The sequence below is a fragment of the Suricata suricatta genome, chromosome 7 (genome assembly GCF_006229205.1).
Source record: "Suricata suricatta isolate VVHF042 chromosome 7, meerkat_22Aug2017_6uvM2_HiC, whole genome shotgun sequence".
Lineage (NCBI taxonomy): Eukaryota > Metazoa > Chordata > Mammalia > Carnivora > Herpestidae > Suricata > Suricata suricatta.
The window spans coordinates 96,717,958-96,731,436 of record NC_043706.1 but is presented as its reverse complement, the minus strand read 5'-3'; the positions used below and the strand labels follow the sequence as shown (position 1 = coordinate 96,731,436).

The following is a 13,479-nucleotide window of genomic DNA, read 5'->3' as shown; positions in this document are numbered from 1 at the left end:
CTTCCTCCAAGGACCATTCGTGTAAAATTGCTAATACATGCAGGAATGTGAGAACAACAGGTCGCACTCCATTGATAGTACAGTACCGAAGCCAAAATTAATTTGAAAGTCTTTAAAATTTTTCACACTCCCCTCAGATGGATGGATTCATGTGTCAATGTAGAATTTTCCAAACACATGGTGGGTTATATTCTATTTCCCATGCCTTAATAGTTGAGCAATATTTTTATTGCTTTTCTGGCCTCTGTCCTAATTTGTATTATCTAAAAAACAAACAAACAAACAACAATAACAGCAAATAGCAATCAAGAGAAGGGTTTCTATGGACAAAAATCCTTTTCCTGTGGGTCCCATTTATTACTTGTGTACTTGTTTGGTGACTTTGATCAAAAGAGCCAGTCCCTGTACCCTTAATTCTCAGTCTTTAAGGTATGTAACAAAGAAATGAAGGTTCAGAGGAAATTATAGAGTATAGTTTAGAAGTGGTTCATGACTTTAAAGAATGGAAGTGATCTAATGCAGAAAAAAGGGAGCGACTTTCAAATGTATACACAGAAAATGGGAAGAATAACAAGAGATTTTTATAAATATCATAAAATAACTTGATTATTTTATTTCTGGCTTTGGAATATGTGTTTTAGACATTATATATAAATATATTATATATATATATATATATATATATATATATATATATATATATTCTGGAAATTCCCACTGCTTCAAGTAAAAATAATTGTTTCTGTGTCAAAATAAGTAAGTGGATCTGGGAAATGGTTTCACCAATGGATTAGCATTTTGGCATTTTTCTGTCTGGGCTGCTGGTCTAAAGTTTCCTGAAAGGAAGGAGATTTGACTTAAATAAAGCAAATGGTCACACCCAATAGAACTTGACTGAGACCAAAGTAATCAAAAGTTAAGACAATCCTTTCAGTGATGTATAGAAGTGACTTCTAATATCTCTTGTATTTCTAGTTTTGCAGAATCCTGCTATAGAAAAAATGGAGCTGTTAGGTGTATTTGTAAAGAAAACTATGCTGGACCTAACTGTGAAAGGTACGCTAATAAAATTTACTGTTTTCTGTGTGGGTCAAGGGAAACTTTCTGTTTCTGGCACTCATCAGCTCTGCCAGTGGTTCTTAGAAGGGAGTGAGGGATCACATTTCAGAACCCTGCCTCAGACAGAGCTCTAACAATATACTCCCTAGGTGTCTGACTCTTGATTTCAGCTCAGGCCATGATCTCACAGTTTGCGGATTTGAGCCTGCGTCTGGCTCTGTGCTGACAGTGCAGAGCCTGCTTGGGATTCTCCCTTCCCACCCGCCCCCTGCCATCTCTCTGCCCTCCCACGCTTGCATTCTCTGTGTTTCTCTCAAAATAAATAAACTTAAAAACAAAATGCTCCCTAGGGTCGAGGTCAGGATCACATCTCAGGATAAATGGTCAGGTGGAGAGGAAAATGAATACATATACTTTGAAAAGATTCTTCAGGTGGTTTTGGTAGCACTCCTCTCTCTCCATCTTTGAGAATCAGCAGTGTTAATGGGGAGGCTTCCTCAGAAGGGAAAAAAAAAATCAATAAAGCAATACACTGAAAAAAGCATGAACTTACTATTTAGTCTATTCTTTACACCATTTCCTCCCCTGAAAAGTAAACAAATTTCATGAGTTTGGATTTTCTGAATCTCTGTTGGTATTAACATCTAACACTCTTTTTTTAAGTTGCTCTCGGCTTTGCTCAAATAAGAAAGACTGCGGCCACTAAAATTGTGAGGCTTCCTACCGCGTGGCTTGCTGGCAAGATATTTCCCATTCTTTCCACCTGGTAGCCACTCAAATAAAATAATTTATCTTATCAAATCTATGATTTAAGGTTATTAATGTCAGCTTCCCCATTGTCTTTAGTTTTTTTTTAATGTTTATTTATTTTTGAGAGAGAGAGAGAGAGACAGAGCATGAGCAAGGGAGGGGCAGAGAGAGAGGGAGACACAGAATCTGGAGCAGGCTCCAGGCTCTGAGCTGTCAACACAGAGCCTGATGCAGGGCGCAGACTCACAAATCATGAGATCATGACCTGAGCCGAAGTCAGACACTTAACCTATTGAGCCACCCAGGCGCCCTTCCCATTGGCTTTAGGCAGCAAGATGATAAGGGGTGCGGTGAGACCAGGGAGGGAAGGAAACCTCTGGTCCAGCATCTCACCTGCTCACCTCCCAGCAGCGTCCTCCCACGGCCCTGAATTTGGCTCACAAACCAGCCCAGGACTCAAAATATAAACCTTAAATGATAAGCCACCTCACTTCCTAAGAAAAGACCTTTTATGTCTCAAAGAGTAGTTCCAGAACTCATTTCAAAAAGCCACAGTGTCCGCGGTGCAGAGAAAATCTCTATACATGGAAGGCATTACTATTATAATTATTAAATGCACAAATCATAGGTAATTCTTTTACTGAAGACTTTATTTAAGGTACTTTTCTCTTTTTTTTTTTTTCTATGAGGAAAGAGGGAAAGTCAAAGTTGATGGCACATGTGGATTTTATACCTTGGGAGGAACAAATAGAGATTTGGTTAATTAATGAGTATGTTTGTGTCACAAACACACTCATTCTGTATTTTTTTTACTTGGGGATTCAGGAACATGAGTCACCCGGTTTGCTCACTTTCTGACTGAGTGTGAGTCAGAGAGGATTGTAAATCAGCCAAGGATGGGACTTTTTCTCCTCGGTGTCTGAGGTAAAACTCCATTTAGTCTGACAGAGATTGAGCAGTATTACCAGCTAACGGGTGTTCGATGGCCCCTGGAATGGCCTTAAATACAGCCCTGCTGACCAAACGCAAGGCCTCCCAGAAGTGAAGTAATCTCTGTGCCTAAAGACTCAGTCCTGCAAAGATGCACAGAGGTGCAGATAAGGGATCTGTCAGTGAGGGTAGGGGTCCTGCATGGACAGGAAAACATGCCCTCCTCAGAAGTAGGGTTGTAGCTGATAAGTCTCCTGATGCACATTGGAGGCTCCTGGACCTGTCATTACCCCATAAGTCTTGGTCAGATCTGGTGCCTCTCCTGGATCTGGAATGGTTGGATCAAGGAGAGAGCACCAGTTGTCAAATATTGAGATGTAGCTTTGGCCTGGCTGAATTTGTCTCTCAGCACTAGCCCTTGGGGATCCTCCTGAGAAAGTTATTTGAGCTCTAAGTGTACATTTCCAAATCTCCAGAATGGAGAAAATGAAAATGCCCACCTCATAGGACTGTTGTGAGATGATAGTGTGGTGTTCTTGGTGTGGCACATGGCATTTAAGGGATGCTCAATAAAACTTACCTGGTGACTGTAAGAGTCATGGTGGCCATTGTCCAGTTTCCACCACCAGGAAAACGTGTGCCTGGGAACAAGCTGGTTCATTCCTCTGAATCTCCGTTTCCTTAGCCAGAAATGATAGCTTTGAACTAGGTAGTGCCCTTTGGCAATTGTCTCCTGTGTACCTCCTTGCTTTACATTCTTCATCTCCCAGCCTCACAACCACCCTGAGAGCAGGAGCTGTTTTGTCGTTTTGCAGATGAGGAAACTGAGGCCTAGGGAGGTGATGAGTCTGGTCTAAAGTCACAACACTGCTAACTGGGGGGACCAGGATCCACATAGTTTGGCTTAAAAATCTGGATTCTTTCCCTATGCCAATATCGTTTTTCCAAAATGTCTCCATAAGGTTTTCTATTTTATTTTTTTAGTTTATTTATTTATTTTGAGACAGAGACTGAAAGCACACAGGAGGGAGTAAAAGCAGAGAGAGAATCCCAAGTAGGCTGCAGAGCCCAGTGCAGGGCTCAATCAATCTCACAAACCATGAGATCATGACCACAGCTGAAATAAATTATCAAACGCTCAACCAACTAAGCCACGCAGGTACCCCAAAGGTCTTCTACTTTAAACTTTGACAATTAATGAATTAGATGAGTCTGTGACACTTGGGAGAAGCACAGATCTGCTTCTAGATTCCCCTTGACAGGAGGCTACATCAACAAATGGGTTGGAAATAAGTTTCCCTTCAAAGGCTTTTCATCAGCATTAGGGCGAAATCATTCTGAGCAAATTCCTCTGCTTTGTCTCCTCTCTCTTATTCACCCTTCCTCACACCTTGCTGTTTTAAAGAGAATTTATGGAGGCCTTTTAACCAAAATTGACCTTTTACATCAAAAGTCCAGGAGATGTTTCCTCAAAATGGAAGCCACCACACATCAGATTGGTGGATGGGATAGAGATGCCATAAAACCAAGACATGGTCTGTTGTCCTCAATGAAATCAAGGCTAGGGGTCCCTGGGTGGCTCAATCGGTTAAGAGGCAGACTTCAGCTCAGGTCATGATCTCATGGTCCATGAGTTCGAGCCCCGCATTGGGCTCTGTGCTGACAGCTGAGACCCTGGAGCCTGCTTCAGTTTCTGTGTATTCCTGTCTCTCTCTGCCCTTCCCATACTCTCTCTCTCTCTCTCTCTCTCTCTCTCTCTCTCTCTCTCAAAAATAAATAAAAAACATAAGAAAGAAAGAAAGGAAGGAAGGGAGAAAGGGAAAGAAAGAAAATCATGGCTAGAGTAGGAGACAACCCAAATACCATTCATCACAAGGCAGAAGAAAGGAAATGCCAAATAGAAGGACAAGCAAAGGCTCCTAAGTGCAGTGGAAGGAGTGATCTCTTTCCCACAGAGAGGGCTGGGTCATTGGGAAGGCAGATGTCTTCACTGCTTTGGCTTTGTGTTTGACCCTCGGACTGAGGGGGAATTTTTGTTTTGAGTTTACCAGTCACATTTTTAAACTATCCCAGTTTAGCTTCATCTAATCTATATTTTCAATGTATATATGAACTTGGACCTAACCACGAGATGTTTTCAAAATATGCTGCTGACTTGCATGGATGTCTATCTATTTCAAACACTAAGTGTTTCTCTACTTAGGGATCATTTAATCAAGGGATGGTTTTCATATCTGACTGTATTTCCTAGAAATCTTGGATTCCTTCCCCAAAACCTGTCCATGCCCCACTGAAAAAGAACCTCAAAGGGTGAGCCATGGAGAACTATATTTTGACTCTTCATTGGGTTCTCATGCCAATCCTCTCGCTGCTTGCGAGCTACTGGTCAACCTCTTATGCCACACCCGCATTATATAAAACACCATTTCTCAAACTGTAGCTCAAGAACCCTTGGTGTCTTCAGAAATATTTGTGGAGGTTCATGAGGACTCAGTGAATATTTTAATTTTGTGTTTCATTTCAGTGATAATCTTGAGGAAAAAGTTACTTGAAACATGTTCTGGACTTTCTGTAGAACCACTTTGTAAAAAAGGGAAATCTGCCTCAGAGCTGAGGAGAAAATAACAGCCTGGCGGGTGTCAATGACACATTACAGACAATTGGAAGCCAAATGGCATGACATCAAAACAAACTGAGTCATCCCATAACACATGGCAGCTCACACAATCCTCTACCATGCCATGTTGCCAAGACAACACCATCCATTGTCATGATTAATTGGTTTCATAGTTTGTGTTTTATTGTAAAATTTATTTTGGTTTTTAAAATGTATAAAAGCCATAGTTATAAGGAGTTTCTCTACCTGGTATTATGTTTGAACTATTTAAAGATTTAAAGATAATTTAAATGAACACTAGGAGAGGGATTCTTGTTTTTAATATAATTTATTGTCAGATTGGCTTCCATACAACACCCAGTATTCATTCCAACAAGTGCCCTCCTCCATGCCCATCACCTACTTACCCCTCTCCTCTAACTCCCATCAGCCCTCAGTTTGTTCTCTGTATTTAAGAGTCTCTTATGGTTTGCCTCCCTCTCTTTGTTTGTAACTTATTTTTCCCCCTTCGCCCCTCCCTGGTCTTTTGTTAAGTTTCTCAAGATCCACATATGAGTGAAAACATATGGCTAATGACATACTTCATTTAGCATAATACCCTCCAGTTCCATCCATGTTGCTGCAAATGGCCAGATTTCATTCTTTCTCATTGCCAAGTAGCCTTCCATTGTATATATAAACCACATCTTCTTTCTCCATTCATCAGGTGATGGACATTTAGGCTCTTTCCATAATTTGGCTATTGTTGAAAGTGCTGCTATAAACATTGGGGTACATGTGCCCCTATGCATCAGCACTATGAGAGGTATTCTATGAAAATCTTTTTCCTTTCAAAGGAATCCATACTGAATTTAAGTTTGAGAAACATTGGTCCAAAACAGTGGATGAAAACGTTCATCCAAAACATGAACCTCTTACTGGACCATGTAAAACAGCTCTAATACACTTATTTTTACAATGAGATCCATGTTTTAAGCCTGCCCTGGCCCTTGGCTGTCTCTTACCCAAAATCTTCCTCCAACATCACACTTTAACTTCCACATGTGATAGCTTCTGCTCCCCAAATCCACCAGATCAACTGTAGAGCTCACCACATTGTGCTGCGTTTAGATGATGACTGTGATGATGATGATAAAAACAATAATATTTATTGGATGCTTACTCTTTACCAGAAAGTGCTATAAACATTTTACATACAATGACACATTTAAACCTAAAAAAATCCTATGAGATACTATTTTCATCCTTATTTATAGAGGAAGAGAGAGACCCAGAGAAGATAAGCTACATGCTCAAAATCACACATTTGGGTTTTCTTTTTCAGTCCTTACTATTAAACTATGAGCTTCTCAGCAGAAGAAACATCTCATTCATTTCTCTACCACTCTATCCCCATCACAGTATCTGGAACATGGTAGGCACTCAGTTATATTTGTTTAAGTAATATCTTTTTTAAATGAAAAAAAAAAAGTACTTTTAATCTTCCTTTAAAAAGGTACCTGTAATGATGAGAGTCAGTCATTTCACACCCTACTTGACCTCCTACTCCTCCTCATGCCAGGAAAATGGAAGAGGGTGACTCAGAATTGAGTGAGTTAAGACACTGCCCTCTGGCTGAAGAGAGGTTGCAAATGGAAGTTACCGTGTAATGCAAATGAGTATAAAACATACAAGCCTTATAGACAGGAATTTTGCAATTCTCATTTTCATCCCAGTGTGACTTTCCCTCCGCTCTATGTAGTACATTTGAAAGATGAGAAGCCTGAGACACAGAGCCTTGAGACTTAATCCAAGGTCACACAATTGGTTAGTGGTAAACCCAAAACAGAAACGCAAGAGCCTTGATGTTAAATCCCAAGTTTTCAGGTATGGGCCACCTGGGTGGCTTAGTTGATTAAGCATCTGACTCTTGATTTTGGTCCAGGTCATGATCTCATGGTTCTCGAGATTGAGCCCTGAGTCAGGTTTGCACTAACAGTGCAAACAGAGCCTGCTTGGGATTTTCTCTCTCCCTTTCTCTGTTCCTCCCCTGCTCATGCTCTTTCTGTCTCTCAAAATAAATAAATAAACTTTAAAAAATGTATATGATCGCAATACCTCAGTATCCCTCATTTCTCCCATGGCAGCTTTAATTGTATTCTTTTATCCATTCAATTTCATGGTGGAGTGAGAAACATGCTAAGACAGTGTGAGGACTTTCCGTGTGGATTGCTTAAGGATCAGAAAAGAAGAATGGAGTAAATTCAAGCAAATCCAAGGGGATCTTAAAGCCCTAACAGGAAAAGCTGAATATATTATCATCGATATAATGATGACAATGATAATGACATTGATGATGGCCTTGATGATAAAAAAAGAAGAAGAAGGGAGCCTGGATGGCTCATTGAATTAAGTGTTTGACTCTACATCTCCACTAAAGTCCTGATCTCACTGTTCATGAGGTTGAGCCCCGTGTCGGGCTCTGTGCTGCTAGCATGGAACCTGCTTGGGATTCTATCTCTCCCTCTGTCTCTCCCCACCCCCCCAAAAATATATCAACTTTTTTTTTTTAAGTTTATCTATTTTGGAGAGAGAGAGAGAGACAGAGCATGATTAGGGGAGGAGCAGAAAGGGAAACACAGAACCTGAAGCAGGCTCCAGGCTCTGAACTGTCAGCACAGAGCCTGACATGGGGCTCAAACTCATGAACCTTGACATCATGACCTGAGCCAAAGTCGGACACTTAACCAACTTAGCCACCCAGGTGCCCCAATAAATAAAAATTAAAAAAAAAAAAAAAGAAAAGAAGAATAAAGAAGAGGAGGAAGAAGAAAAAGCTAACATTTATTGAGGCTGTGATTCCAGGGTTTAGCCTGATTCTTTCTGCAGGCACCATGTTTTTTCAAATGTCCTCTGTTATCTATGTAGAATTTTTCTATGACTCCCTCCTCTCTACCTCGCCCCAGTTTTGGATTCTTATCCTGTGACCTTGAGTGGGTTACATACATTTTCCTAGTCTTATTTATCAGTCTTTCATAGGGAAGTAGAAAGCATTTATATAGCACCTACTATGTAACGGGTGCTTTTTCTTTTTAGCATTTAATGTGAGACCAATGACAGCTATAGAATGGCATCCCTCCCAGAAAGACGACTGTGCCACCTGGGAGTTTGGCACCATTGGTAAAGGTATTCAGTGACAGCTGTATGGCCCTAGTAAGAAAAGCAAAGGAGAAAGAAGAGAGGAGGGAAAAAGAGCTCCAAAAATTCCCAACACAATAGCTTTTGGTCAAAGTCTTTTTTTTCCTCCTAAAACATATTTCTTTGTTTTCTATTTGGTCTAAATACAGTGATCACTAACTAAAATGACAATGTTCATAATCCACTGTTCTTTCATTTCACCTTAATTCCCATAGGGAATCAAGTCATTAATAAAGCTAGAAATGAGATTATGGAAGAAAAAAAATAGAACCAGACTATGGAGTACAAGGCTCCAGTGCTGACTCCAATTCCAACTGCTGATCCTTTTGAACATTTGTTATTTGTTATTTGAGAACAGGAATGGTATGCATTGATAGCGTTTGATTGTTCAGCTATTATACTCACTAATCAATTAATTAATTCATTTAATGTCTGACTATGGGGGAAAAGGGCATTAAACTTGGGAGTCCCATCATAGGGTTGAGCCCTGCAGTAATGAACAAATTATGTAGTTTCTCCACTCTCTCATTTCCTTGTCTATAAAAGTAAAGGGTTGTAGAGTGCTACTAGAAGAAACCTTTGCATGTCTATTCTATAAAATCTGTAGGGTTGACCTTTGGACCATGATTTCAGAATTGCTTCTGAAACTACCACAAAAAGATGATCTTGAAACTCAAAGGAGGTTTCCATTGTGATTCAGCTTCTGACTTGCAGAATAGAGCATTTGGCTTTTCTCTTGTGGAAGACCAAGAGACAACCTATGGAGATCAAATACAGTGGAATTCAATGGAGAAAAGAAAGTCAGTGTCATATGACTTCTGTGAGCTTGGGCAAGGTCCTTCACTACCAGACCTCAGGATTCCTACTGTACATTGACGAGCCAGGTCTGAGTCCCATTTCAGTGGGACCAAGAGTCTAATACTCTCTGTTTGGTGAACTGTAGCAAAGGATAGAAATTCAATCCAGCCATATGTTCCAGAGAGGAATGATTTGTGCTGGCTTGGGAACCAGAGAACCTGTAAATTATAGATGCAAGGACATGAGTATGAATAACAAAACTCACTGAACATTTCCTCTTGGGGGGGGTGTCTCTCTGTGGGTTATGTGGCACTTACATTCATTTTTATCTTTTTCATAGACCTTGATGTCTAGAGTTTATGATATTATGTGTAATTATGCTTGATTTGTTTCCTGTTCTTTCAGGGCATGGACTGTGTGTTTTTCCTCTTCCTGTTTCTCTATGCCTTACATAAAATAGATATGAATTGTCCCTCTGTTGGGTGAATTCATTCATCCACTTATAGCAGCAGCAGTGTGGTCCAGGGTGGAGTGAAGGAAATAATATCAGGGTCAGAAGGTCTGGGTCTTGTGCTGTGAATTCCTTGCTTTATGAGCCCGGAAAACCAAAGTAGCCTCTCAGCCTTGAAATGCCAGGCCTGTGTGGCCTACCTCCCGGGTGTCTGTGGTAACTAAACAAACTCACCTGGGTGAAACTACAAAGCACAATGCAAGTAAACGGTACAAGGATTGAGCATACACTATCACTATAACTACACCAAAAACCTGAGGTATAAAACTGGGAAGAATATATGCAAAGTACATCATCCAGTGATTTTGTTAGGATCTTAGGATTACAAGTGATTTTTTTTTCCACTTCTCTGTTTTTCAAATGTTCTGAATCATGAAAGCCTTTAAAAAATGTAGTGTCTTGTTATTATTGGCCAGCCTTTCCTGATTTCTTTGGAAAGTCCTCCCCCGATCTCCTCTCCAAGGCCCCAGCCCAGGCCCTCCACACCCCAGCCTGGTCTCCCCATTCCAGCCCGCAATCCACTCTGCATCTAGAGCCAACAGCGGCTTCCCCCACCTCTGCTTTCATCACAGAAACCTCCATCGGCTCCTTTATTTTTCTCGCTCACCTCAGAACCCATGCCTGTGCCTGACCTTCAGCTCCACGAAGGAGTGACCGCACATTCTTTCCAGCCACTCCCAAAGCATCTTCAGGTCCAGTTAGCTAGTCTCGACCCTAGTTTAGGGTCACAGCAGTGAGGAGGCTATGGCCAGCCAGATAACGTGTGTAGTTGGGCTTATACAGTATTCTTACAAAGTTTGAGCCAATCTTTCAAAGCTGTGAGTCCACATAAAAATCCAAACTTCAGCTTTTTTTTCTCTAAGAGGAGAAAGATCTAGTAACACAGATCAGATCATTCATCCCTTCAAGGCTACAATCTAGAAACAGCTGACAGGAGCTGAGTAGCAGCTCCCCAGCTGGACAGCTACCCCTGCTCGCAGCAGGACCTCTGCTGGCCCACAAGGCACCTTTGGGAAAAATAGAGAAGGCATTTCTTCCTCTGAGTAGAAGCAGCTCCACCCAAAGGTCACAGTTTGGCTAGGCCAGCAAAAAGGCTGGATGGATTTTGGTCTCTACTCTCCAACTGAGCTGGGGTCTGTCTTTAAGGCCCCCCCTGGCACGACCATAGCACTAGCTGTGCCCAGTCTCTATAGGCTCACATATCTACAACACCCACAAAAATGGCCATCTGGGTTCCAATTCCATTTTTCTGTGGTACTCTCAGCCCTGCTCTCTGCTTTGTCTTCACACTACCTTCCCGCCATCACAAGATGGCTGTCAGAGCTGAGTGCTACCTGTCTCTTTGTTCACCTGTGGACAGAGAGAATGCCTTCCCACAACCATCAGATAAAAGCTCTGTACACTCTGACTAGATCACTCCTGAGCCAACTTGTTTTGGCCAGGACAATGCTGGGCACCAACTGGCTCAGGTTTAGATTATCCGAACAATTCACTATGACAAGGCAGATGGTGATTTATACCCGTGTTTCTCAATAAAGGTATTTTTAACATTTTGGCCAGGATAATTCTTGGCTGTGCCCTAGTGGTACATCTCTTGCAGTACATTTAGCATATCTGGTACTATTCAGTCATATACCAGCCATGCATCCCCGTCGTTAGCATAATCAAAAATGCCCACAAGCTAGTTACATCTGGACATTCCTGCATCTGGAGGTCTCATCAAACTAAATGGGCTTCAATCTGATAGGAAAGAGAAGAATCGTTACTTAAAAACAGAGTCTGGTCCTATTAAGAAGATGTGAATATGGGAATGAATTTAAGGCAAGCAATTCACGTATTTTCACTACACTTTCTCCTAGGTAGGAAAGAAGATAAGAGAAGAAAAACTATGGCTGCTAAATTTTTAACCTGTGTTTTCTCCTTCAGATGTGCCCCAGGTTACTATGGAAACCCCTTGCTGATTGGAAGCACCTGTAAGAAGTGTGACTGCAGTGGAAATTCGGATCCCAACCTGATCTTTGAAGATTGTGATGAGGTCACTGGCCAGTGTAGGAATTGTCTGCGCAACACCACAGGATTCAAGTGTGAACGCTGTGCCCCTGGCTACTATGGGGATGCCAGAGTGGCCAAGAACTGTGCAGGTATGGCACTGTAGATCTTGCCCAGCACACACCCTGTGTTCAGATGGTTTGATGTTGGGGAAATATTACAAGTGTCCACTGTCACCTTTCCAGGGCACTGTGCATCCCATACTACGGTAGATATTATCAAGGCTACAGGTGTACCCTAGCTCACAGGTAGAATATACCATGAGACACTCACACAAATGACCTTTGCCTTACCTTATACTTTTCCAATTTTGATCCAAGAAGTCAGGCAGACTTTCATGGATTCTCTATCACTGACCAGAATTCTGAATGAAAACATACAAGACTTACATCAGTTTGCTTATTCTAGAAGCTTATTCTAGAAGCTGGGCATCACTTTAAGAAGTAAAACTGACTTCTTAGTGACACAGATTAGCAAGCCATGTTGAGTCATCCCCCAAGTTTTTCAAATTGTCAGAGTAGATATTACAGGGATAGTATAAGAAATCTTCCTGGTTAAACTGCAGTTAGACTGAAATGCACAAATTTTATTCACGAGTTCTCTAATCAGTCTGTGGCATAGAGTGAAGATCTTCAGAAATAAGAGTTGACTTCCTTTAGGAACAAAGGAAGGTCGAGACTGTGTATCTTGCTCTTTGTGACTTTGAAAGGAAAGAGGGTGAGGAAGAGGCCTTATGGTCTTGTGGCAATCTTCTTACTGGAATCCCCTGACCGAGGCAGATTCCCCCCTAAAAATACCTCAAGAAGAATTTAAAGTTGAGATGAAGACATATGATCTGCAGCACTCACAATAAAAGTAAACGTGTCCACAAGAAAGCAAAGTGCACAGAGGCATGAAACCGAAAGCGACAGAAGCAAGAGAGGAGTTCTGTGTCCAGTCAGACTAAAGAGAGAACACAGGCATCAGAAAGAATGTTGGCAAAATCCAAGCCTTGGACATTGATGTTCTGATTCTCAAAATATTTATTCAACTTATGTTAAACTACATAGATGCAGATCACTCTTAGAAAAGATACTGATGTTAGAAGTAATAAAGCTTGATCTTGCTGAATTGCTTAATATATCTACATTTTGTGGAACATTAGACAGCTGAAATGTAATAAATGCGTGTTCCCCCTTGAAGCTAATTTTTTATGATTATTCTGTAAAGACAGTTAAGAGGTGGGGGAGAATTCGCAATACTATTCCAGCTTTCTTGCTAGCATAGATGGCTTAGGAAATCCTTTTAAATGTCACAAATTGATTTCTATCGAGAATCTCAGTAAAGACTGGGGGTTTGTTTTTGGTTTTTTTCCAAAAGGCATTCTGAAAAATCAGAAGCAGATCAATAATGGGCTCTCAGGGCTTCTAAATTCATGTAAATATGTTCCTAATTCTTTCCATGACATTATTCCTAGCCATCCCACTGATGGAAGTTTGGAGTAAGACTTGCCAAGGGTCAAGCACTGTGGGAGCCAAGTTTGCCCCTGAGCCTCCTCCCTCCCTCCCTCTGGGCTTCTCCTCCCTCGCACCTGGCAGTGATCAACCCT

The 13,479-nt window shown here is 41.2% G+C and overlaps 1 protein-coding gene across 2 annotated transcripts in view; it reads left to right on the top strand.

Moving 5' to 3' along the window:
• The window catches only part of LAMA4 (laminin subunit alpha 4), a 147,993-nt gene that overhangs the window by 49,525 nt on the left and 84,989 nt on the right, over positions 1 to 13,479 (top strand). For both annotated transcript variants that reach the window (XM_029944549.1, XM_029944548.1), the window contains exons 4-5: positions 976 to 1,056; positions 11,769 to 11,983. In XM_029944549.1, the coding sequence (XP_029800409.1) occupies positions 976 to 1,056; positions 11,769 to 11,983 (296 nt within the window). The remainder of the gene's footprint in view (positions 1 to 975; positions 1,057 to 11,768; positions 11,984 to 13,479) is intronic.